Raw genomic sequence first — 25,724 nt, forward strand, 5'->3', positions numbered from 1 at the left:
GCAATGTAGTGTGTGTATTGTAGGTGGTGGCTAATTAATTGATGCTCTTTTTTTTGGGGGGTGATGGGGTAATTTCATTTAATATTGGGGACTATTAATTTAAGATGGGGTGGTTTGGGGGTTATTAATTGAATGTGGGGGTGAGTTTGGGCAGAACGAGGTCTATTTATTAAATGTGAATATGAATTATTTAATGGCAAGAGATGGTTGCAGGAAACAGGTATATTAATTAAATGTAAATGTAAATGTAGATTCTAGCTTAACATACAGGCAATACAGGCAGCCTTTACAGCCTTTATAAAAGTAATTAAACATGCAGGTTTAAACATTTTGACCTTCCATTGTCTATGCTTTCAGAATATCCCAGTGTTGTTTATATCCAAAAGCTTTTGTTATCATTATTGGAGTCCAGCATGTCCATTCCATTTTTTGCTTTTTGCACTCTCCCTTGAACTGCTGCATTTAAGTAATCTGGATGGTCTGTACCTGCCAAAGATGGCTCTGTTTATGGATGATGTAATTCTGACATTAAACTCTCCCCAGACTTCAGTAACCAACCTATTCTGAATTCTGGTTGACATTCAAGAGATTTTGGGCTTAAAGATTAACAGTTATAAATACCTAGCTCTCAGCCTGACTGACCAACTTGAACTCATACTGTTGCAGCTAACATTTAGGTTTCAGTGACAGATGGAAGTTCTAACCTATCAGGTAGTCCATGCCACAAATGATAACTTCTTCATACCACCTTCCTCTCCAACAAACTCAACCTACTGGCAATAACAGAAACATGTCTTATACAGTTAGACACTGTCTCATATGCAGCCCCTTCTCTCAGTGGCCTCAACTTCACCCACACCCCCGTGCCTGGAAGCTGACAAGGAGATAACTTCTCCTTTCCACACTCTGCACATTGAAAGTTCTCACTCCTGCTCCTTCACTCATATTCCCATTTACATACTATGATTTTCAAAACTTTCTTTCTCCATGTTGCTGTGATCTATCTATACTATATCACCCCAGCACTTTTGCTCTATCTGACTCAATAAATTCTTATCCATTGACATTCCCACCCTCAACTTAGAAATATGAACATCTCTATAGATGATTCACATTCATATTCTTTCTCCAAATTACTCTAACCTCCTCTCTCATTGCACTATTATACTTTTCATGATGGCCTCTGTCATAATCTGTTTTTTAACTGTATTTGTTTAGTTTCTGATCTTTTTAACTCCTCTTTCTCTGTCTCAAATAACCCCATAGTTACCTACAATCTCTCATCAACCACTTTAATTAAATAAATCTACATTCTAATAATGATCAACAATTGTCCACCTCTTTCAACTTCTCTCCCCAAATTCTACATTTTCCTGTCCTGCTCTGATTTCATATTTTAATCACACTGTAGCAACAGCCCTTAAGCAAGTGGCTCCAGGTGCTCAGCACCAAACATGACTTTAGCTATGGCAAATAAAGGATATGTCCTCAATTCCTCAATATTTGTAAAGTAGAACATCACTTGTGTAAGTCTTGAAATTTATTCGAGCAACTTCCACTTCTTTATTTGTCTGAGAGGCATGTTGGTATCAGTAGCTAAGGGGGAGTGCTGACATTGGATTGCTATTTGGAGGCTTCTGGGGTACCTCTTTGGTAAGTTAGCTTTCAATTTAAAAACACATATGTATGGCCCAAATATATGGGACTCTCATTGTTTAGAGTTAGGACCACCCTATTAGCAAAAGCGCCGTGGAGTGGCGGGTGGCTTTAACATACATTTGCAAATGTGTGTAACTAAGACTTTTGCATTTTTATCTACAGTAGAAATGGCAGATATGTTGCTGGCTATAGCAGTGTGCTGGGGGATCTCTCTGTGTATACGTCAAATAAATACAGCCTATGCTCATATGTTGATGATACATTCCAATTATTTAATTGTTTCATAGTTACTTGTAATACACAGTATGTGACTGAAATAACTCTTAAAATGACTGTTCGTGGATATGTGTATCGAAACTCTCCCATTACAATAGTGGTACCTGGCTGTACAAGTAACAGCTGTTCACACAATAGGCAGAGAATGTGCAGAAACATCTACCAATATAAATATTCATGAATATGTCAATATATCTGATGACTGGCATTTTAATGTATGTTAAAAAATATAAAATATATAAAATGACTGCAAAAAGTGAACCAAGCTTTAACACTGGTTATGGCTAATGCAGGGGCCAAATGGCACAAGATTACAAGACTTTGAAAGACTGGGCTGATCACACTATTACAAGAAAACCCACAGCATTAGGTCCCTATGTCGTAGTGACACAGAGCCCCAGCCTGCTCCTTAGGGAATTGAGATACCTATGAATAAAACAGTCCCAGGGCTCTTCCTACCCTTACAATTAGTGTTAGGGCAATAATTTTCAAAAGCAAACGAAAAAAAGTATTTTGATATGTAGCAACTCCTGGAAACCATAAACTGCTTTAATATGACAGTACTTGAATTGTGAAATACAAGTGGCAGCATATCCATGGCTGCCAGGGCATACTAGCACTTATAGAACTGCAAACGCCAGCCTATGATTGTCTATGATTTCCTCGGGGTGCAGCGGTTTCCTCCCAGAGTCCAAAATGATATGAGTAGCTTGATTGGCTGATGACTAAAATGGACCCTAAGGGCTAGATTTCCTAAACTGCGGCTTTGAAAAAGTGGAAATGTTGCCTAGAGCACCCAATCAGTTTCTAGCTTTCATTTTGTAGAAAGTACTAAATAAATGAAAGATAGAATCCTATTGGTCGCTATAGGCAACATCCCCAATTTTTCAAAGCCCGGTTTAGTAAATATACACCTAAATGTGTGAGTTTTTGTGTGCTGTATGAGAAAATAGACTGCAAGCTCTACAAGGGCATGGACTGATATGAATGGCAAATATTCTCTGTACAACGTTGCTTAATATAGTGGAGCTATGTAAATTAACAATAATAAATAAGTCAGTGTTTGTGTGGAGATGACCTGTCACCTGTAATAGACATCTGATAGAAACTGAAGAAATGCTGTTATTAAAGAGTTAATTTTTTTTGCCTGGGCTCCAGGAGCTGGTGGTCTTTAGAATATAATTAAAAGAACAGGAGTCAAATTTAACTAAGTAAAAGGAGCCAGGAAACAAATGGTCAGAATGCGTGAAAGTAGCAAATAAAAATATTTGAAGATATTAGTGGCTGTACATAAGGCAATTAGGACAATGGCCACAAATATTTGTGTCACACCTGCATTTTAGAAGCAGTATATCTCTGCCGCTTAAAACATTCAGAAAAATGTTATTAGTGTTTTCATGGTAAGAGCGAAACATCTGTACTGAGACTAAAGGAGGCACTACAAACTTGATTAACCCATTTCTGGTTAATATAAGCAAAATATTGACATACTTCTGCTAGTAAAGCTACAATGTAGTTAAGGAGACTGGTTTGTTTTTCATATGTAATGAAACATGAAACAAATATTTTATTTAAGATTTTGCAGCTTAAGCTTGGTGACACACTTATCTTTAGCCCTTTACACTCTATATTTGCCTGCACATAGCAGGCTGTGTAAACACAAAGTCCCTGGCACACAAGCTATGCTATGAACTATACAAATGCTGCCAATAATTGTGCGTCACTAGCCTAAGACATTAGAGATGTATTTCTAAACGATGTATTTTTGAGGATGCCCTTTTTAAATAACTTTCAGGTCTGAATTTACTTAGAGTGTTCTATACTAAATGAGAATTAATCTTCCAAAATCTGTGGTATAGTATTGCCAAAAAGAATCTGTTTTGAATTTATGTAATAAGGCAAGGACTCTAAAGCCATATAACAAAACATATCCAGAGATTTATTCCATGTACAATTGTTAGTGATTTGTGAACTGTGTATTCAATTTTTAGTTGAATTTCAATTTGTATACTGATTCACAGCTATGTGCCAAGTTGTCAATAATTTGCAAAAGTTATTGGCTTAACTCCTCTCTTTTTAATTTGCATTTAATAAAGTAATCATTTATCCAGCTTTGTATGTAGCTTGTTTGCATTTCTTTTTGTTTTATTGCCTTTTCAACATCACAATAAACATCATGTTTGTCTAAAAGTTTGCAATAAAGACATACTTTTAGCACACTGTGTAATCAAAATGTATGTTTCAAGGTAGTATATAGTTTATAGATAGTGTGTGTGTGAATAACATTTTGCTTAAATTCTCCTGTATTGGGACCATATCAATTTGTTTTACTGTTGCTTCGCTCTCTAAGTTTCAGATGTCTTGCTTTTTAATACACTGTAAACCAGAGGTTAAAGTGGAGACGTATAGGGTGGTATGCCACCCTGCCACTTGTCCTACTTCCTTCATTGTAAAACTATTAAATTACATTCACTTACATTCCCATGACATTTTTCATACCACCACTTCTAAATTTCCATGCCATCACCTCTAAATTTCCACTTCGACAACTGCTGTAAGCAATATGCACTGAGTTACATCATCACTAAATAACCTATAGTGTTGTCTATATTTGGCCTAATATCCAAGTGAGATATCATAAAGTGAAATCTACTCGCTCTCATAGAAGGAAATAAAACTTGCAGGGTCATTTACGAATGGATACACATTTGTGTCTGTAATACATGTGCATACTTAGATAAAAGCAATTTGCACCTACTTTTGCAGGGTGGCGGCTGCTCTGGAAAAAGTGTATGACGGAAACAGCAAAAATTACACATTAAAGTCCAAGCTAATACTATTTAAGTATCATCCCATTTTTGTTTTGCATTAATCATAAGCATGTGGGAACACTGTCTATATTACATGTTTCATTTGTGTGTGCTTGATGATTTTCGTTACATGGGTCGAATGGCCTAGAAATGTGTTTTCCCACAGAAGAACAAATGTAAGATGCAAAATATGTCCCATTATAAGCGGTGGTCGAAGTAGACGAGTATAGGACAGATACCATATGAACACCATACTTGCCAATATTGGTATGGACTGCTGCGGGAGAACAGGGGATGGTAGGCGTGTTGGAGGTGGCGCCAACGGATCGCATCATTTGGCCCTGCCCCCTCAATCACATTTTCCAACCAATTACAGCAGGGGACTGGGCCAAGATGATGCTCGATTCGCTTCCTATCGAGCTTCCAAGGGGCCACTTTACTATTGAGGCAATTAGGAACCATGAGGTTGCCCTCCGGGAGGACCCAGAAATTCGGGAGTCCCCCAGACATTCCGGGAGAGTAGGCAACTATGATGAACACTCCTCTAACACATCACATGGTAAATAATTATCACAAGAAATCACAGTAGGTGAGCTATTTGCTTAGGCCTGAGTGCATTTTGGTCTGCAGAAAAATGGCTGCAGCCTCATATAATTCAGTTAGTAACGCAAACACGATGTAAGATAAAACCACTCAATGCTCTAGTTCTGCATACTGAATGATATTCTTACTCTCTGTTCCACGCGCATGTGTGTGCGTTCATGTGCGTGCGTGCATGTGACATGGGAGATGTGGGGGACACTTAAAATGTCTTTGTATTTTAATGAGTTTTAAAAAGAATCTAAAATTAGGACTAAAATTAATTTAAACCAATCAAATTCCCCCCTTGCGGTTCAGTTAAACTTTTCATGCCTGCACTGTTAAATTTCCACTTAAACGACTGATTATAAGTATAGAGAAGAGGTAGAGACCTCAGAGGTGGCAGAGAATTCAAAGCCTTTTGCTGGGAGAGAAAGTCTATACGTCCTTTTGTGGGATGTGGCTTATCCACTCCTATATCTCATTTAAATAATCCTGTTCAACAAAATATTTTTTTTCTGCACTTTAGCAGGTATCTAATGTGCACTTTTAATCACAATCTGCCTGACTCTCCAAGTTGGCCAATGCAAACATTTGCACACCTGTAGACACTGATATTTTGCATAAATTAATGTACTACTCTGTAAAACTAGGTGCATTAATCTAGATATGTATTATCTCAAAAAATAGTGAGTCTAAATGATCCTTAGAGATTACAAATCAGGAAAACACAGAAAACTTGACATGCTAGTTGTATTACTTTCATAACAGAGTATACCTTATATTTAAAGTCATAAAACATTTCAAACACATTTTTTCACGTTGATGACTTAAATTGTTGAAATGCTAATCTGTTATGATATTTTAAAATACACTTAATATAGTGTGTTTATAATTCAGTTGTAACAAGAGTGTAAGGCTACAACTATAGTCATCTGATTTTCAGGAGAAAACAAAGTACATCGCTGTAAATGAAACAGCTTCTGAAACTAGCATATGTCCTCTTGTTTGATCAAATATTTTATATTGGTGTGTTTCCATGTTTTATGCAAGAAAATGTACTATTGTAGACTGGCAGATCTATTATTTCCCTCTGGTCAGTATCATCACTAAACTTGGGCACTTAGTGGCTGGTAGAGTTGACAGCACTGCACCCATTTGGTAGTGGCATTGTGGGAACTGTGGACTACTACAAGTAATTAGCTTTTCTTCTGGATTGGAGCAGCTTACATGTACAATGACTCCCTGTCAGTGGCAGGTTAATGCAGGTCCGGTACTCACTAGGCAGTGTCACAGTGCCATTGTAGATACTTAATCATCTTCCTGTTTGTTACAGAAGTAAGAAGGATGGGACATGTCCTTTAGTGATGTCATGTGATGCCACACCAGACAAAGGAAGAACACAGTTCTGGGCAGAATGAAAATGTGCCAGGCTCACCACACAATGCCCATACAGAAATACCTGTTGCTTGGATGGTATGTGTTTCCTGGCACAGTGCATGGCATGCATGTGTTCTGGACGAGTTAGTGGAAGCCATGTGGGGTATTCTGGTACATTGATAGCATGTTGAGGGGCAAAAGGCACAGTGATTGAATGTGGGGAGCACCTTTCACAGTGATGGCATGTAAGGATCTCATGTCTGGCTCAGTATATGGCATTAGGGGGAGAGTTCCTGGAACACTAATAGAATGAGGGGGGGCAGTCCAGGCATAGTGAAAGCAGGTGTATGGCATCTGGCACAAGTGATGGCATGAGATACAGGAAGGGGGCACAAGGATAACATATTGCACAGTAAGGTGGTATAGTGATGGCATTTAGCACAGTTAGGAGCACAATGACGGCATTTAACATTGATGGCATTGATGGCATGAGGCACAGCTTGAACCATATTGATAGTATGTGGCACTGATGGGAAAACAGTAATGACTCTTAAACTTTTGCACCAGAGAGATGTACCACTATGCCTGGGCACAGTGATACCATGGTGAAGTGCAACAGGAATGGAATGATGGGGGTAATAATAATGACATTATGTGGACACGGGTACACGTATTTTTGAAGGGGAATTTGAAATGTTAATGAAAATGTTCAAAAGACTTACTGTGTGCAGCATCTACCCCTTGTTATTCCAAGACACTTCTGTGCATAAAATAAAGCTTTTATTTCATTTTTTTTGTAATAGCAGTGGAACTGGAAGCTCAAATCTATTTTGATTTCTATGCATACACCAGGCCACCAAGCATACTCAACAGAGCGGGGCTGTGGCTTTCAGAGCAATAACTAACTTTTATCACTCTGGCTATCATCTGCTGTGGCACCTAAATATCGCTCTGCAGCCACAGTGATAAAATGTTACTAAATTATAGGGAAAAGTGAAAATTTTTATCAATCAAAATTTACAGTTCTCTCCATGATAACAATATTTTTTATAAATAGGCCCCCAAATCCTATACCTAGCAATATTCACACTGAGAACCATTTCACATGTGCATTGCAAACACTGATTTACTCTAAATCCGTGTTTTTTTTTATAAGTGTGAAGTATCTGTGTATGATTTGATGTTCATTTTTAATGTGATAAGGCATTTTTTAAATCCGGAATGATAAGTGCCCAAATCTTTGGACGAGTTTTAAAAATATCTGTGATTTACATTACATTGCATTGACAGATATGCATAAAACCTAATGTGGGAATGTTTACCTGCCATAACAAATGCATATGTTCTACAACCCACATATTTACAAAATACCCATAATTATGCATGTATAAAAGGGCTCACATACACTTATCCACCTATTTTAACCTATGTGTCTGTTAATCCATAATATCCATTGCCAACTGTTGCTAATTTCCAGGAATAGTGCCAATTTTGCTGTGTTTATCCATGAGGAATAGTATGGGTGTGGAATTTGTGGCTGGCAAAGTGCCCTTTTTAGTACATATTATATATGGCTATGTTGTACGGCAGCAATAAAAAATGTATGTATGTATTTATGCCATGTTTCAATATTATAGAATATACTGCAAGATGTTCTATTTGTTACATAGAATAATGTCTAAATCAGGGGTCCACAAACTACGGCCCGCGGGCCACATGCGGCCCGCTGAGGACATTTATATGGCCCGCCGGGTGTTTATGCCGCCGCTGCCTGTCTGTCATTTTTTTTACATGATATATGCAGTGTGCATAGGAATTTGTTCATAGTTTTTGTTTTTACTATAGTCCGGCCCTCCAACGGTCTGAGGGACAGTGAACTGGCCCCCTGTTTAAAAAGTTTGAGGACCCCTGGTCTAAATTCTCATATTAATCCATTAAAAACAAAGGGCCTGTTTTAGAGTCGATCACAAGTCCTTCTGATCAGTGCAAAAAGCACTTTTGGCCAAAGATCCGTCTCAATTTGCATTTTGACGGAGACGGATCTCCCCATTGCACCTCTCTGTGCTTAGGTAGGTGGTGAAACGGGGAAGATAGTGGGCGAACCTAGCAATTATCAATGTAAAGGCATGTTCACGCACTTTACACGCTATTTTGAGTTGAAAGCAACCACCTATAGATCTCTAGGAGACGTATCTTTTGCGGGTGCTTTCAGCTGGTGCAAGAAAACTTGATGTATTAGAAAAAGAAGTTAAAAAATAATTACATTTTGAAAAAAAGATGTGCACCCTCTCCCAAACAGCATAACCAACCGTTGTGTTGTTTAGGGGGGAAAAGCACAATTTTTAATTTTCTTTTTTTTTACATTTATTTTTTTAATAATTTATCTGCTTTACAGAGCCGCTGTGCATGATACACTTGCACTCCGGCCCATAAGGCAGATAAAGGGGTGTGCAATTTGCACAGTATTCTAAGTCGCCACTTGGAATACTGTGTAAATTAAGGGATGCTATTTACACTTACGATTTCAGTGTAAATTGCGTCCGACTCTGAATCAAGCCCTAAATGTCTAGCACATGTAATTGATATAAAAATAGCTAACCAGCATAACTCTTAACTCTGAATTTGAACTCTTGTTGGCGTAATGCACTAAATAAATGAAAACTAGAATCTAGAATCTGATTGGTTGCTATAGGCAACACCACCACTTTTTAAAACCCGCAGTTTAGTAAATATACCCCTTAATGTTACATTAGTTCCACACATCTCATGAGAATTAAAAAAACATATTAACATACAGTGTTAGAAGTGGAAATTAAGAAGTGGCAATATGAAAAATATAATAGGAATGTATGTAAATGGAAGTTTATATGGAATTTTGGAATGGAATTCTACAATGAAGGTAGTAGGAGACGTGGCTGTATGGCATACCACCGTATACACCCCCACTTCAACCACTGCCCCCATATATAAAGAGCTGTACATGTCTTCTATACCACTGTATTAAAATATGCATATTAGCCTTTAACATGCTGCAATTAGTCATATCACAGTGCTATGCAGCCACCTAACATATGGCTAGTGAACCACACAATGTCCCGCTTACAGCACTAAGTGTCCCTGATACATTGTGAACACCTGTTACTTCATCGGGGGCTCCAAATGTCATATTTGTGAGTGGGAGTTTAACAAATAAAATGTCAATGTTTTATGAATAAATTTCCGTCTACTTAATATCTCTCACATATTGCAAATAGCAATGTTTGTGCAGCAGCCACAGTTATATAATTTTCTACAGAATCTAATCTCCTAAAATCCAATATCTACTGTTTTGATGTTGGTGTCAACAGAAATGTGATATTTGTACTGTTAATATCTAAAATAGCTTTGATCAGATATCAATATTACTTGCACCATATTAGACCAGTTTCAAGTGATATCACTTTGTTTCTATTTGTACATAGTGTCATTTATGATTTTCAGATGGTTCTAAAGATAATTTAAGTGGTCATTGTTGTGATCTCCAACTACATTATAAAAAGTACAACCTGCTATACTAAACAACCTTACAGAGTGTGGATTACTGCATTTGTATTTATGTCTCTTTTTTTTTTTTTTAAATTAATGTCTTTCATTGCTTTGGCACATAAAATATATAGGATGTCAATTTTATTTCATTTTGAGTTTTGTACTACTAACTACTAGCAAAATACATTTTTTACATTAAGCTATCTAACTGTAAAGCGATAGATTGGCTGCAGGCCAGGTGCTTTTATACAGGTCATGAGAATCCTAGGTGATTTCTCACATCCATATAGTTTACAGCAATGTATGCATTATTCCTTATTATACACAAGCTTTCCTATTGAACACCGAATCAATGATAATAAAACTTAATGTTTATACAGGTATTATTTAGAGAGTAGCGCTGACTCAACTGTAAAAATAATTTAATACAAATTAAAGCCAAAAGGCCTGATTGTGATAATACCACACCTGACTAGCATACAAACAATTAATATTCCTAAAATAGAATAGATATCACTGACATATTATACAATTAGCTTATTAATTAAATAGACTGGTGCACCAGTACATGTAAAATTGGCCAATGTTTAGCGATATCAATCTAGATACAGAGAATATAAACCAAGATGTGGTCCGGACCAATCAGATTTGGGTAATCAAACCGGTTAATGAGCAATCCAAAACTTTTTGTGCGGAGTATACTCCCATAAGGCCGTATAGCATATATTTGTGCTTACTTATGAATTTTAATTTTAATTAGATGTGTATGGCACTGCATATGGGCATAAATACGCTATGTTTCACTGCTCTTTTTAAGAGTAATTTATTCCCATTCTGCAACCAGCTCTGCATCAGCCCCTACATTTGTAAATGTCATATAATTTAGTAGCTGGGACTATGTCAGTGTTAATTCATTATGCTTTGTGGTGCGACTAATACTCCATACAGAAGAAAAACTATAGACGCAATCAATTGCAGAACATGTATGATCAATTTCAATGTTTCAGACTTGCGTTAATTTATGCCCAAATGTGGAAAGAGGTGAGAATTCTGCGCAACAGTTTTAAACATTTTGCTCATCTTCATCACTCTGCAATTAAAGTCTGTCTAGTCTGCATTTATTTACAATTCTGCAAACTTTACAAGTACATTTGTGAATGCCAATTGTTGTTTTTCATATTTTACAATTCGCATTCTCTCTATTTCCTTACCTTGTTTCAGAATTCCTGCTGTGTCTCTTCAGGAAGCCTACAGAAGTCACAGCTATCATTGATATCTTGTTTTCAGCAAAGTTATCATAATTCACAGATATGATTGAAGGAGTTGTTATAAGCAGTAATACACTGGAGAATTTTATTTTCAAAACATTGTTTTGTAAATCTACAATATTACAAATAAGAGAAAAAACTAATGTGATAAATGCCTTTGCCAATCACACACAACACAACTGTCTTTAGACATTTGACAAAGCAGTTGTTGGTGTCAGATACTATAAACAACACTTCATCAAGGGGGGAATTTAATTTATAAGATCTGACATAAGCAGCTGTCTGTGTCACATATCAAAGTCTAGCTGTTACTTTTTAAACCCGCTGTTCGGCATGCTCCCTCTACTGTCCCCTCTGCTCCAGGCGTAGAACCCTGTGCCACAATCCTGTTCTGTGCAATAGGAAGGCGCATGGCCCTTTAAAAGCAGCTCTGAACCTGTAGTCCTGTGTTCTGATCTGTGACCTGCCCTACTTATCAGCTCAGCTATTTAAACCTGCTCTGTGCACAGGCCTGTGCCAGAGTATTAGGCTCCAAACCTTAACTCCAGCGTTCCATCATCATCATCATCAACAATTATTTATATAGCGCCAGCAAATTTCATAGAGCTTTACAATTGGGAACAAACATTAATAAAACAATACTGGGTAATACAGCTCTCTGGAAGTAATGAAAGATAATGTTAAGCAACAGTAGAATAATTCCCATTCTGTATTTATTGTATGACGATGATGGAAAACTAACTTGAGGGTACAACATCATTATTATTTTATATAACTTATTCACAATTTTGTTTTTCCGGGTATATATATTTTGATTAGATATATGCACAGAGAGGTAAGAGGGCCCTGCTCGCAAGTTTACAATCTTTGGGTCAATGGGGTTTGAAACACAAGGGCACGTGCTACATCATATTGCACTTTGGACCAGCTAGATTCCAGTACTTCTTGTGGTTTCATGTGGCTAATCCCTGCAAATTCTGACCCGGACCATTCCTGACCTCTCTTCTGCCTGTTGTTTGATACTGTTTATACCTGATTGTTGCTGACTCGGCTTGTTCAGACACACCTTCCTTTTTGATGGCACTCTGCAGTCCGGCTACATTGACCAGTCTCTTGTTACAGCTTGATACCACCTCGCCACGCCTGGAGGCAGCAAACCTACCTGCAGCAAAGCCCAAACCTCCTTGCAGGAGTCCCTGGTGAAAACCGGGGGTTCGCTAGACTCCGCACCTCTGTTATTGCAAGCGCAGATCCAGGTAGGTGAAAGTGAATCCACGTTATCCGCTTGATTCGTGACAGCCTGTTTTGAATTCTAAAGAGTTGTATGTCATGTGTGCTGAGTATCACTTCAAACCCAAGTGTGACTTAGAAAGGTTTTAATATGTGAAATTATATAATAATAATTACAGTGGGGGTTGGGGTAATCTGCGCTTTCCAAAAATGTTGTGGAATTGAGTTTATTTAGAGGAATATCCCTAACCTTTTGGATTGGATTCAGATAAAGTATTGGTACCCAGTTGCAGATAACAGGTAAAATAAAAGTGCATTAATTGACTCTACATTACCTATGGCCCATTTTATTCCTAACAAGTGGAATTCATGACTGACTTACTGATTTACTCATCAGCTCTCTGGTGGATGTATCGAAAGTTCAAACCGATACATTACACATGATCTTGATCAGTCATTTTATCTATTAACTATATCCGGGACTCGCAGATAAATACGATGATTAAACCGATCTGTGTTAACCTTATAGATCTGCGGTTACTTTATTTATTACTGTACCAGAACATTTAACCTGCCTGAAGTGAATATATGTACTCCAGCTATTTTTGTTACCATATGTACTTGCAATTTAATTTACATTTGTTATTCATGTGGCCTTTCTAATAGTGTCATGACCATCTATTGATGCCATTACTTATCAATTGAATTATAGTCAAACATAGATTACAATTTAAATTGCACTTTAAGTTTACCTATTATTTGCACCTGTTTACCAATATCTCATCTGAAATAATAATAAAACTAAAATATTTAAAATGTAAAATATTTTTGTTATAGTACTGTAATAGATATATTAGTCTAATAATAATAACTAATAATAACTAATAAGTGGCTTCTCACTGAACATTTATTTCAAGGGAAGCAATCATCAAAAAATATTTTAGATATTATTTTATGATTTTTGGTTAAAAGTGCCTGTATAAATATTGTTGTAAAATTATTTAAATTATTTAAATATAAATAATATAGAATTTCATCATCACCTGACCATCTCATTGTATGGCTGTTTTTCCTGCTTTGACTTCTCCCTAAGTAGGAAATAACATTGGACATGGACTGGTGTGAATTAGAATGTAGTTCAGGAATCTGAGATTAAATGACACTTAAATTAGTTAAGCAAAGTTAATTACAATAGATAATAAGAGATAGTACTTGTGTCTACGGTGTCTACGGTGTAAAGTGAATCTAATGTCTTATAGTATAGCTAGAACACACATTCAAGTATCACTTTTATCATTGGCATATAGACTGGATATAGCCATGTGTGTGGCCAAAAACTAATGTGATGCATGAGAACAAAATAAATTGGATAATTTCTGCGTACAAGATTGTTATCTGTCTGTGAATGCAGTCATTGGCCATCTGTACTTCCAGGCTTCCAAGCTAGCCAGTCTTAAGGTTTACATTCAGAAAAACTGTCTGTGATTCTTATCACGCAAGGGTGGGAAGCTTATGAAGATTCTATTTTTTGCTAAACTATGCCACCTTTCCTGTACTATTCCTCACGACTATTGCTCTCCATGATCCCAATGTTAACCACATATCATAGGTAAGGAATAAATATGTGGAAATATTTCAGGCTGTATTTAAGTGTGTATAATGTGCAAATAATAAATGATTAATGTTCAAAATAAAACATTTTTTTCAAATGAGTAGTGTGCTACCCCTGCATCGCTGTCATCCTAAACATGAACCTTTATGACTTTTCCACAAATCCGATCCTCAGGTTATGTGGGTTTGTGTGGTGGTGAGGGGTTGAAGAAGTTAATAATTAATTGATGTACTTAAAAGAGAAAAATCACAATTTTCAAGATCGTGTTCTTAAATTGAAGTACATTTTTATGACTGGAATCCTTTAAATTATGCATTTTATAAATACATTAATTACATTGATGCAGGTAATTTTTTGCATCACATAAAACAAATAAATATTGTTTAGAATCACTATGCAACTTTTCTGTTTATACTTTGCAGTATTGAGAAACCCCCAAAAAATAATGTTATTAAAATTTTGAATACACCATTTTTTATTACTGGGTGTACTAGATAATAAATGTATATAACCCTTTATTTGAGTGTTTTATTGTGTCAAAATAGAAAATTGAAGGTTTTTTTGAATTATTGTGACAATGGTTGATATATTTACTATCTACAACAACAAATAGAGGCCATTTACTATACTCAGTGTGTAGCTGATATGTGTTATTAAAGGTGTAGGTGTATATTAATTTTGGTATATATAATAGGATTACTTAAAATGCAAATATGGAGGATCATCCTGTTAGATAAATTGCTATCATTAGGCTGATAGGAGTAAGGGAGTATTATTGTCCACGTATTTTGTTATCCATTAAACCCACAAGAATTACTCAGACAGCCTTCTGTTTTTTCCCAATAGACCTTGGAGTCTAAAAATGGAATCTAATATTTCCATCATCACTCAACTATAATATGCAATTGCCAGAGTCTTCTTTCAGAAGAGATTCATAGTCTACGTCATTCCACTTCCATCCTCAGATTCTTGACTGCCAGTGCGGTAAATAGTCATGCTGGACACTTAAGATGGAACTTTTAGAATCTTTGGTAAAACATTTTCCAATGGTTGTGTTTATATATAGAAACAAACAAACAAAAAAAAAATAATCCCGTACAACACTGAAACTTGTCATTCCAATAAGGATGATTCAATGTATGATTTAAATTCATATACAACGTTACAAAATTCCAAGTTTATGTATTATGATATGACTTTCACACAATACTCAGACAGAAACTTATAAAGTCTGCATTGGAACCAGGGGAACTCTTAAAATCAAGATTAACAACTGCATATTTAATGATTGCTTTGGCATAATGTATTTGAATACATCTGTTTTGTATTAATTACTAATATTTACAATATCCCAAAATCATTTTAGTTTTAACAAATACAAGACCTACCAATGATTTTGTGCACATAAAAACCACGCTATTGTTCCAATTTTTATGATAAAAATAAATTAATTAGTACAATAAAATTAATTGAGCTAAAGCTTTAAGTTAATGCATGTATCTTACTTTCCAAACATTAGACAAAATTGCATTGGTTACAAAAATTTATTAACACAAGCTTTGCACACTTTATATAACATTAATCAATTTTTTAGTTCTAGATAGTCGTGTAATAATATTCACTTTTATATTAATTAATAATCTGTTGCACATAAAATATAGACTTACATCTATGCAGATCGTTGTATAACAGATCTACTTCATTTAGTAAGGCTGTTGGCTTTGCTGTAAATCGTACAAAGGATTGGATACTAAATAAATGATGCAATAACTACTATATTCAACTTGAAAAGCAACTGAAACCCTACATCAACTGTACAGCTAACACACAATATAATAATCCTGCCCACTACAAATGAAAACAGAGATGAGACTAAAATACAAGCTGATGTGTTGCAGCATTGTAGGGCCACTAAAAAGCCATCTTTGATTCGTGGCGATTTAAAAGGCGAGGGAAGGCACGAAAGCTGCAAACTGCATCCTGTGTCACATTGCCTGAGGAGAATGCAAAATAAAAGTAAGGTTGATGCAGACCAAACTCCTATGTGCAGCTACTGCTTGCAATAGGATCAGCTGGCAGTGGTGAGCCATGGAAGGAACTCAAGTCTAGCTCCTTTGATCCATCACCTCTTTCTGGAAGGAAGAAAAAGCTGAAAGGTTTTGAACACTTTCTCTAGCAGCAGTCCTGCTCTTGACTTAGACATTGGTGACTCAGATGAAGTTTTCTCTTTAGATAATTTTAGGTCAAAAGAAAAAAAAAGTATTTACATTTTGTAGACATCTCTGTAGACATAGACATGGTGATGAGAATGACGTACAGCATGTCACAAGAGACCTGGTTCCTTGCTTGATTTTTTTGTTTGTTTTTTGTTTTGTTTGTTTTTTTCCGTTCATTACATTTGATTGTAAATACGTTTTGAATGCTACACATTATATTATGACAAAACTTTGTTTTATGAAAGAACTTTTACTAAGCAATAAGCCATAATGTAGAAAAATACATTTTACCTTTAAAGACTCAAAAAAACAAAGAACAAAACTTTAGTAGTAGTGCATAATTATTTAGTAATAGCTACAACAGGGGTTCCTAACTTTACAATTAGAGCTTGCATAAACATAACAGGATTTGTTTACAATTAGTAAAATAAATGACTCAAGAAATGACAGGACTAGAATGGTGAAGAAGGACAGGGTAGAAGGGTCAAAATCCTACAAGAAGACAGCCAAAGAAATAAATACTTTAAGTTAGAGCTGAAGAAAATATTTTTGGTAGATTCACAGAATGAAAAGCATGGACAGCACTGGAGAGAAACACAATGTACTTTGTATCACGTTCCAATACCAAGCTGCCCATTGTCAGTTGGGTAATGGACCTTCAGAGAGACTTGTTTTAATTTTTACCTCCCAATGTTGATGACAGGTCCACAACCATGTACTTCATTTTGGGCAGTTCCTTTTACACTGTGCTGTACCAATTTCCAGTGTTCACATTGTCATCGTACTGGCAGATACTTATTGCCAGAGTTTCTTTGCTATGTGGCCTGGTCCAATCAGTAAGAAGAATAACAGTTTAATGGGGCATTTGGAACTCCTCCCAAAGTGGGATGAATTAAGGAGTCCATTAATTTGGTAGAGCTGTTGGGTCAATATCAAACTATTTTGAGGAGACATAAATACATATAAAAGTGGGATTTAACACAGTACAACATTTGGAAACTTTAAAAAGAGGGATGTCACCCCTATAAATTTTAAAGGGGTTTGTGCTGAACTCCCCAAGGGTAGAATCTCCTAAATCATTAGCAACATAATCCCCTTGCACCAGGTCATCAATATCTAGGTCCATCAGCAAAAGGTTAAAATCAATATCTTCAACCCTGTTGCGGATAAAAATACTATCCATTTAATTTCAAGTTACAAAAATAGGAGCAAAATATTCAAAATAATGATTGTCTTTTTTCTATTTCTTTTTATATAAAAACATAAACAGCTCGTGTGAATTATTATTTTGTGCACACATTATACTTGTTCTCTATCACTTATATATATTTAAATATATATATATAACTTATTGATTGGTCCACAAAGTAGATATGTGCATTCTCTAGTGCTTTTGTACAAAAGAAAAACAATATTATTATCAAAATATTCATTTAATGGCTTTACTTCATACATAAATACATGTTTTTAGATAACACAGGAGCGATGATTGTTCAGTCAGTTTGGAGATGACTTTTTTTTTTTTGTTTTGTTGGGGGTTGTATACACAGGGTGGCTGGTTTCTCATCGCTACAAGTATGCTACTCGTCGTCCTTTATTTTTAATTCTTTGTTTATACCTTTTCCCCAGGACTGCTGCCAAGTATTTCTTAACAGCCATTTGTTTTCTGTAGCGGCTGTAGCTGTCAGTGAAGATACCATCTGAGTGCCGTTTTGATAGTGGTTCCGAGTCATCTTCCAGGCTGCTACTCACTGCACTGTAATGGCAAAAAGCAAGAGTTGCAAACTACACTGCATCTACCCAGCTGTGTTCTTCAGCAGGGTCTGTGTCTGAGATACATGGTTGTAGATACTGAACATGCTGCACCAGGGACTAATGCAGAAATTACTATGATAATTGACCTTTAAAAGCCTGTATGTCAGATACCAAGGGGTGGTCCAATTATGGAGCTGTTGCTTTTCTTTAAATTAGCAGAAAGAAGCAACAATCTAAGAAAGAGCTGTGAAATTCCTCTGTCTACTTAGTCTTATTCTCCAGAGCTACACGTCTCTAAACTTTTTTCATTTGAACGTAAGTAGTTGTGAATAATAGTTCTGAATGCATATAGCCCCTCCACCTCCAGATGTTATAAGTCTTACAAAGTTGATTATTCCTTAAAGATACATTAAAGCTAATCACTATAAACGGGATCTTCCTAATTTATGGAGATAAAAAGGTAATCTACATTACAAGACATGAAAGATTCACTCCTTTAATAACTATGTAAATTAAAAAGTAGAACATAATCGCAATAGTTTATCTGTTTGTCTTTCTCTATCTGGATTCACATCCTGTTTATGAATCACTGTGCGTAAGTAGTGCCATGACTGCAAGATTGTGAATTCCATTGCAATTAGAAGGTGCAGCATGCTTATCTCCAAACCATCCACACAACACTTATTCTATTTTCATCTATAAGACCCTCCTAAAGCACCAATGGACAGTGAACATTAATTTCATATTCATTACTGTAACATTTACATATCATTGGTATGGGGTGGATTAGTTTTTATCCCATTACATTTGTCACATTAAACAAAACTCTTTGTGGTATCAGCTGTTATCTTGCTGTTATAGTGTGCATGCATACTTAAGGCTTACCAAAAGAAGGGCTTGTTTTGTAATTTGTTACATATATCATGTTTATAATCTGATTTATTTTGGCCTTAACCAAATGCGCTCCACAATGAAAATGTCTCATCTAGGAACACTGCAGCCATAAATTATTATAAAAGGATTCTGTGTTATCACCTCTAGCACCTGAATACATCAATTTAGTGAATTATACTGTGTGTGTGTGTGTGTGTGTGTGTGTGTGTGTGTGTGTGTGTGTGTGTCAAAATACCTGCAGTGCATTTTTTTTAAAAAAAATAATAATTAAGTCTTATCGCTTTCAGGAGGCAAAAAGCGAGAAAAATATCTTAATGTCAAACCCAATTATTGCTGTGTAAATTCTGAACAAAGGGTACAAACATCTGCCATGGTATCTACCCAGGCTCCATTAAGCAACCCTATGCCTTGATCCTCATGTTAGACAACTCCCTAGAGACTCTATCTCATTACCAATCACTACAAGGCTGTCCTGCCTTTTGCTACCATAATTGTCTCTAGGGACTTACTGTCAACAACATGAAAAGAGTTGTGTTCTTCTTGTGAAATATATGGCAGGATATCGATGCACTGAGATTGGGACAAGACCAGGGGACAGGGGAGGGGGGGGGGGGGCTTCCTAGTGTCCTCTGGATTACAGACATTATGTCTATGCAATGTTTTCAGCTATAAACTGGGCAGTAAATTATCAGTGTAGGACAACTAGTCCAACTATATGATATTTAATGCTACATACTCTAGTGACAATGTCTGGCCTGTGTTTAATAAGAGGAGTGGGTGTTCCTATTAATACACAGATGTGTTACAGGCCAATCCATCTCTTTTCCTACACTCTTAATAGATGCTCTGACCTATTGTTAGATCTTTAAATACGGAGACTTTAAATAGTTCACAATACAAATCAACTTTTAACAGAAATTGCATTTCTAGTTTTATCAAAAATGTCTCCACTCACGGTGGTCTCTATATTGTATTCCCAACTTGCGCTGCATCCATGGATAATTTGAAGGCCAATTTAACAAAATCAACACATATAACAGCTCTGACACAGGAAGTCACAGGTTTTACTAACTAAAAGGAATTCACATACTGTGACGTTAAAGTCAGATAATTTAAGATGACAGTTTGGAGACAATATATTCATCACATGAATTATTCATTATGAAGATGCGATGCATTCCCCTGAGCGTTATTAAAATATTATCCAACCCAGAAATCTATACCGCAATGAGGGTTCACAACTGCTACATTTTTCAGAGGAGGAGCAGTGACATATTGGACAATAAAAGCAGGTAGTGCGAACCACAAAAAAATTTAAATGCACAATCCGGGTGAAATAAATAATGCAGCCTATTATAATTGAATTGCTAGGGTGAAGCTGTGAAGTCCTACTGAAGGGATGATAAAAATAAATATCATGACATTTAAACTCCATAAATTAGAAATGTACACTGGCTGATGCTTTGCAGCACATTGTGCATATGCTTTAGTATGTAAAGCTGAACTGATCTTCATAAATAATAGTAACACTGTCAACCTGTAGTCAAGTTTGTTGTTTTCAATTTCTTTGGATGCGTACAAATACTAGGTTTTTTTAAGAGCAAACCTTACCCTAAGCGTTTGGCCATCAGAGTATGCAGGTATTTCCTCGCAGACAATTGCCCCAGTAAATTCCTATAGGCTTTGTTTAATAGATCATCAGCATGTCTGACAACAGCAAAGAAAAAAAAATGAAAGGAAAGATGATTCCTGGAAATCTGACATCAACATGTGTTGTTTTCAAGAAAGAAGCATTTCTCAATGGAATGTGTGTAGGGAGGAGTGGGTGCAACTGCCCATTATAGCTTCCTGATTATCCCTAGACCAATTTGTCACAGGGTCATGTTTTGCTCTAGTTCACATGTTATGCCTGATATATCTTTTCCTCCCACATCTAAAGTCACTGGTTCACAATGTTCTTTTGCATTAATATATATATTTTAATTTCCCATGATGCTGCTTAATTGCAAAATGCCACCTGATTAGCACTGAATGTTATTAATTTCCATAAATTTCCATTTTCCCTTTAAATGCACACCTCCTGTTAAATAATTTGAATGTATTGCAGAACTCGCAATTTGGTCTGACATGAAACAGAAAACAGGATTATTGTGTTTGCAGATTTTATTCAGTTATTTCTGACTATACAACAAATCAGTTTAACTAGGTTTTATCTTATTTAGGGAAAAAGTCTGAATTCACCTTTTTTCCGGTGGGTAATAAAAGGAATACATGTCGTCTAAGACCGAGGCAGGATTTCCAATGCCAATAGGATCGTTATCAAAAGCAAAGTCTGGAAGAGTGTTGCCATCCTCATCATACACTTCATCTTCAAGCCTAATGAGCAAAGAAAAGCAAAGGAGAGTGAATTGTAAGACTCTTAATTAATCAAAAATGCATAATGACTTGATCAGTGCCTTTCGGAGCATTGTAATTCTTGGCAAAGATTCATTTCTAGTGTCTACATTACTGGTCTTTTTTCTCTGAATATTGTTCAGTGATGAGATGCCAGATGCTGATGGAAAAAGACCCCCTGAGACCCTATCAATCTGTAGGTGGGCGTGAGAGAAATAACAAGAGCAGCCCATCTGTGAGCTGACCTGAGGTTGGGGCTGGGCCAGAACTAACTGCCAAATCCTACAATCCTTAGTACAGGGAGAGGGGGAGGAAGCGGGGATTAGAAAGGGTTGGGGGATTCAAGGAACCAACTTCCCTTTATTGGCAGAACAGCACCATCAAGCACACTATCAGCTTCCAAACATTAAATCAAAGCACTAAGCATTGGCCACAGAGCACTGAAAATACATTGCTGCATCATTACCCAGATTCACTCTGCAGAAGGAGGGGTATATTTGGACAGTCTGGGTCCTGACTTTAACGGGCTTTGCTTCCTTTCATGCCAAGTTCCTCCTTAAGATTTTTTTTTTACTTTGTATCTGCTGGGATGTAGGTCACCGTAAGCTATTTCTGTCAGTTTGCTCTGGCAGCATTATTAATAATAGATGTTTTGAAAGTGTTTTACTCTTGCTAAATCTGGATCAGTTTAGCTGTGTCAGAATCTCTGTACCGCAGGCACATGATCTTGAGCATTATATAGATTAACATAGCCAAACAGATAGCGCACCCAAACAAACTATGATCACCATTCCCACTAAATTCATAACAAACATAAACAGCTTTTGGCATGTTCTCTATTCCTGGACTACAACTCTCATGATTATATGGACGATAGGAGTTGTTGGCCAGCAACAGTCAATTACCTAATTTAAGTGCAATTGTATCATTCAATGTGATATAGCTATAAATTCAATACTGATAAGTTTAAGTATTCAAAAAAATAATAGATACGTAGAGTTGTATTATTTATAATTAAGTTATTGCCATTGCTTTGCTATAAAATAAATATTGCCCTGTTCTCCAATGGCTTTGTTTATAATTAAGAATATTTTTATTTTTTATATTTAGTTAGACAATGGTTATATTGAAAGGAGTAAACAATCAGAATAAACAATTAATTATTTATAAACCCAATAATCAAATTGTTTGAGAAGTCAGAAACAAAACAAAAAAAACAACACTGACAAAGGCATTAAAAACATTGATTATTTAGACAAAATGAAAATGAAGCTATTCTTTTGTCAGCTTCTACCGTTTTATAGTTAAAAAGGTGGAAATAATTACTTACCTGACATTGGGCATTTCTAGTGAATCTGCCATTAGGGGCAAAATATTTACGTTCTATTTAGTTTCTAAATATTTGATTTCTTTATTTATAGAAGGACAATAAAACAGTTCACATGTCTACAACAGTTTAGTCTGCAAAACTGTCAATGTGCATTTCAGCAAAAAAAAAACCATTTTGGTCTTTAAACTAGATGAGTAAAACTGAATCCATCCATTTGTATGTACCAAGGTTTAAATTCAGAAGCTGGAGCTCCTGCTTGTTTCTTCCTCAGCTTTTCAGGGCACACACACTATCTTAAAGATGGAATAAAAATACTCGAGAGAAACATATGTGCATTAATTCCTATACACAAAAGACATTGCACTGTCCTGATCTCCAATTGTTCAATATAGATGCCGTAAGCTAATTCCTCAAGCTCTGAGGGAAATAAAATAAATGCACATTTCAGGGGAAACCTGTTTTAAGAGTTACCCCTACATGTTCTAAACAACTTGTATGTTCATTCATTTTGATAATACAATAGCAACCAAGCACTTGTTTAAATGTAACAAGCGTAAGTACCAGGCAAGAGTCAAACAGATGAAGCATTGAGGGCTTCCCCAGCTGTCATGTTTTGTCATTTAAAGAGGAACTATCCGTGTTAATAAATAGAATTCTGTTTGTATTTAGACCCATTCTGAAAGCAAGTAAATCTGTTTCTTAGGAAGCTAAATATTTCTAAGGCTGATTATTACAAGAATTGAATGACAAAATTGTAAAACAAGGGTGCATATATCCATGTATGTGAATCAGAATATCTCACTGCATGGCACAGAATTGTGTTTAAGCAGTTACTGCATTTTTAGAATTAGTTACACTTAAAGCTATTCGGAGGCTGCAGAATAGTTTTTTTTTTTTTGTAAAAGCAATATTGCATTCTAGCTCACTGGACATATATACATGAATTACTAGCATACTCCCCATTCACAGGCTTCATTGTAGTAAATCAGGAAACAGCCACACATAGTGTAGACTATGGAAAACACAGCTGGTGTATAGATCCAGAAATGCAGCTTGGCTTAAGTGTCCAAAAAGGATACATTACACCTAGAAAATGATCAGATTCAGATAACACCAGAATTTAGACATAATAAATTGCCTTTAGTATCATACTTACCTAAGTGCAGGGTACTTGAGCGCAGTAGGTGAAGAGTGGACGGTGCAGCGCATTATCCCATACACCAGCAGCCAGGCGAGCAGTGCTTTCCTGTACATTGTCATTCTGTGGGTGAGAGAAGTGAAGGAAACACTTTCAACAAACACTTCTCATTAGCTCAGGTCGATGTGTGATTTGACCTTAATTAGATCAATGCAATACAATTATTTCATTCCCTCTATTTTACTTCTATAAAGCAGTTGTCATTGTAAATTCTATTGTAATCATTTGTAAATGTAAAGAATACAAGGTTCTTACCATATAAAAAATAAGTCCACTGTGCCACAGAAACAGAGATACCGAGTTCCAAGTTAAAGCCAAGTGTCTTGCAAGTTTACCCTCTCTCTCAGAATGTGGTCTGCATTGCTTTGCCTGGCAGGTTGGGAGGACTCAGTGACCGACTGGTTTTTGCAATTTTGATTAAAAGTTTGATGCAAGTCACAGTTCCAGGGGGAAAAAAATGTGTATTCCGGCCGAGGTGAGAAAAAGAGCAGGGGAAAAATAAAATGAAGGATAAAATATAACCTCCCTAGCTGAAAAAGTAAATGAGAAATAAATTTAAAAAAAAACAAGTTGTAACTGCAGTGAAGTAGATTGGAATGAGATATAGAAAAAAAACAAAACAGTGAGCCAGGGAGGCAGCAGGAGTCTGGTGCAGTCTGTTATGAGTCTTGGGCTGAGATGCTGACAATGAGATCAGATCTTCTCTAAGATACTTCTCCTGAGGCGTTTCTCTAGCTGCTTTCTTCTCCTTCTTGTGCTGCAATTCAAGTTGACCAGCCCTCCGTTCTTGTATGTATGTACATATATTTATATATATACACACACATGTAATAGGAAAAGATATTTACTGCAAACGCCACTTTAGGAAGAGGTTGCTTTGCAAATGTTTGTCTGCATATTACCTTTAAATACCAGCTATTGTTTGTGATTCTGTGGTGCTCGGATTTTTATCCATGGATCAAACAGCTTCCCTTTTTTTTAGAGTGTAAGTCACGTAATGATCCGGTATCAGAAAAGACGTCATCAAGCCAATTCCTCTAGGAACATAATAACAATTCTCATCTTTCCTCACAGATGATCCGATCACACTCATAAGTTTCCTCATAAATATTCTGACATGCACATTCCCTTAATTCTAACCACACATCCATTTTTTTTTTCTTTTCTCATTTGCCAAAATGTACCCATTAATTACTGCTGACAGCACAGGTGACAAGCAAAAGAATTCAGTTTTCATTCTAAATTACAATTTAAAAAAAAAAGTTTAACCCAGAAAGTCATAGATGATTAGACAAAACATGTATGTAAAGAAGTGTTATAATACTTGTATAATGAAGCCTGAGATCTGTCTTGTGCAAACATGTGTGCTGTAAACACATATGAACACTCATCAGGAACGATTAAATGAAAATCACTGCTCTGCTAAGCAGTATCAAGATCTGCAATTTCTTTAAATTGTATTTTTTTTTTTAAATGACTAATAATTAACAGATTTCACCTATGGCTTAAACATCTCACAGGTTTCATTCAAGGAGCTGTTCGTTTGCTGGTGCTGAACTGCTGCTGCTGCTGCTTAAAAGCACTATATTTTATTTTGA

General features: G+C 36.1%; 1 protein-coding gene across 2 annotated transcripts; it reads right to left on the bottom strand.

Moving 5' to 3' along the window:
- Positions 1–15,869: 15,869 nt before the first annotated feature.
- Positions 15,870–25,175, bottom strand: ADCYAP1 (adenylate cyclase activating polypeptide 1). 2 transcript variants are annotated; one of them, XM_075213377.1, is made up of 5 exons: positions 24,382–25,170; positions 24,085–24,189; positions 21,446–21,580; positions 20,816–20,911; positions 15,870–18,311 (listed from the first exon to the last, which is right to left on the bottom strand). In XM_075213377.1, the coding sequence occupies exons 2-5, from the start codon at positions 24,186–24,188 to the stop codon at positions 18,125–18,127; spliced, it is 522 nt and encodes a 173-aa protein (XP_075069478.1). In that variant the 5' UTR covers position 24,189; positions 24,382–25,170; the 3' UTR covers positions 15,870–18,124. The 2 variants fall into 2 exon arrangements, with proteins under 2 accessions (XP_075069478.1, XP_075069479.1); XM_075213378.1 differs by lacking the exon at positions 20,816–20,911 and having other exon boundaries at positions 24,382–25,175.
- Positions 25,176–25,724: the final 549 nt, after the last annotated feature.

Source organism: Mixophyes fleayi, chromosome 5 (assembly GCF_038048845.1).
Source record: "Mixophyes fleayi isolate aMixFle1 chromosome 5, aMixFle1.hap1, whole genome shotgun sequence".
Classification (NCBI taxonomy): Eukaryota; Metazoa; Chordata; class Amphibia; order Anura; family Limnodynastidae; genus Mixophyes; species Mixophyes fleayi.

Bases quoted from the DNA above. Each gene is read 5' to 3' on its own strand.
- ADCYAP1 (XM_075213377.1), bottom strand. From the start codon at position 24,188: ATGACAATGTACAGGAAAGCACTGCTCGCCTGGCTGCTGGTGTATGGG. The intron at 21,581-24,084 runs GTAAGTATGATA...TTTGCTCATTAG, and splicing joins CTCAAGTACCCTGCACTTAG to GCTTGAAGATGAAGTGTATG. The intron at 20,912-21,445 runs GTGAATTCAGAC...TGCTGTTGTCAG, and splicing joins TATTACCCACCGGAAAAAAG to ACATGCTGATGATCTATTAA.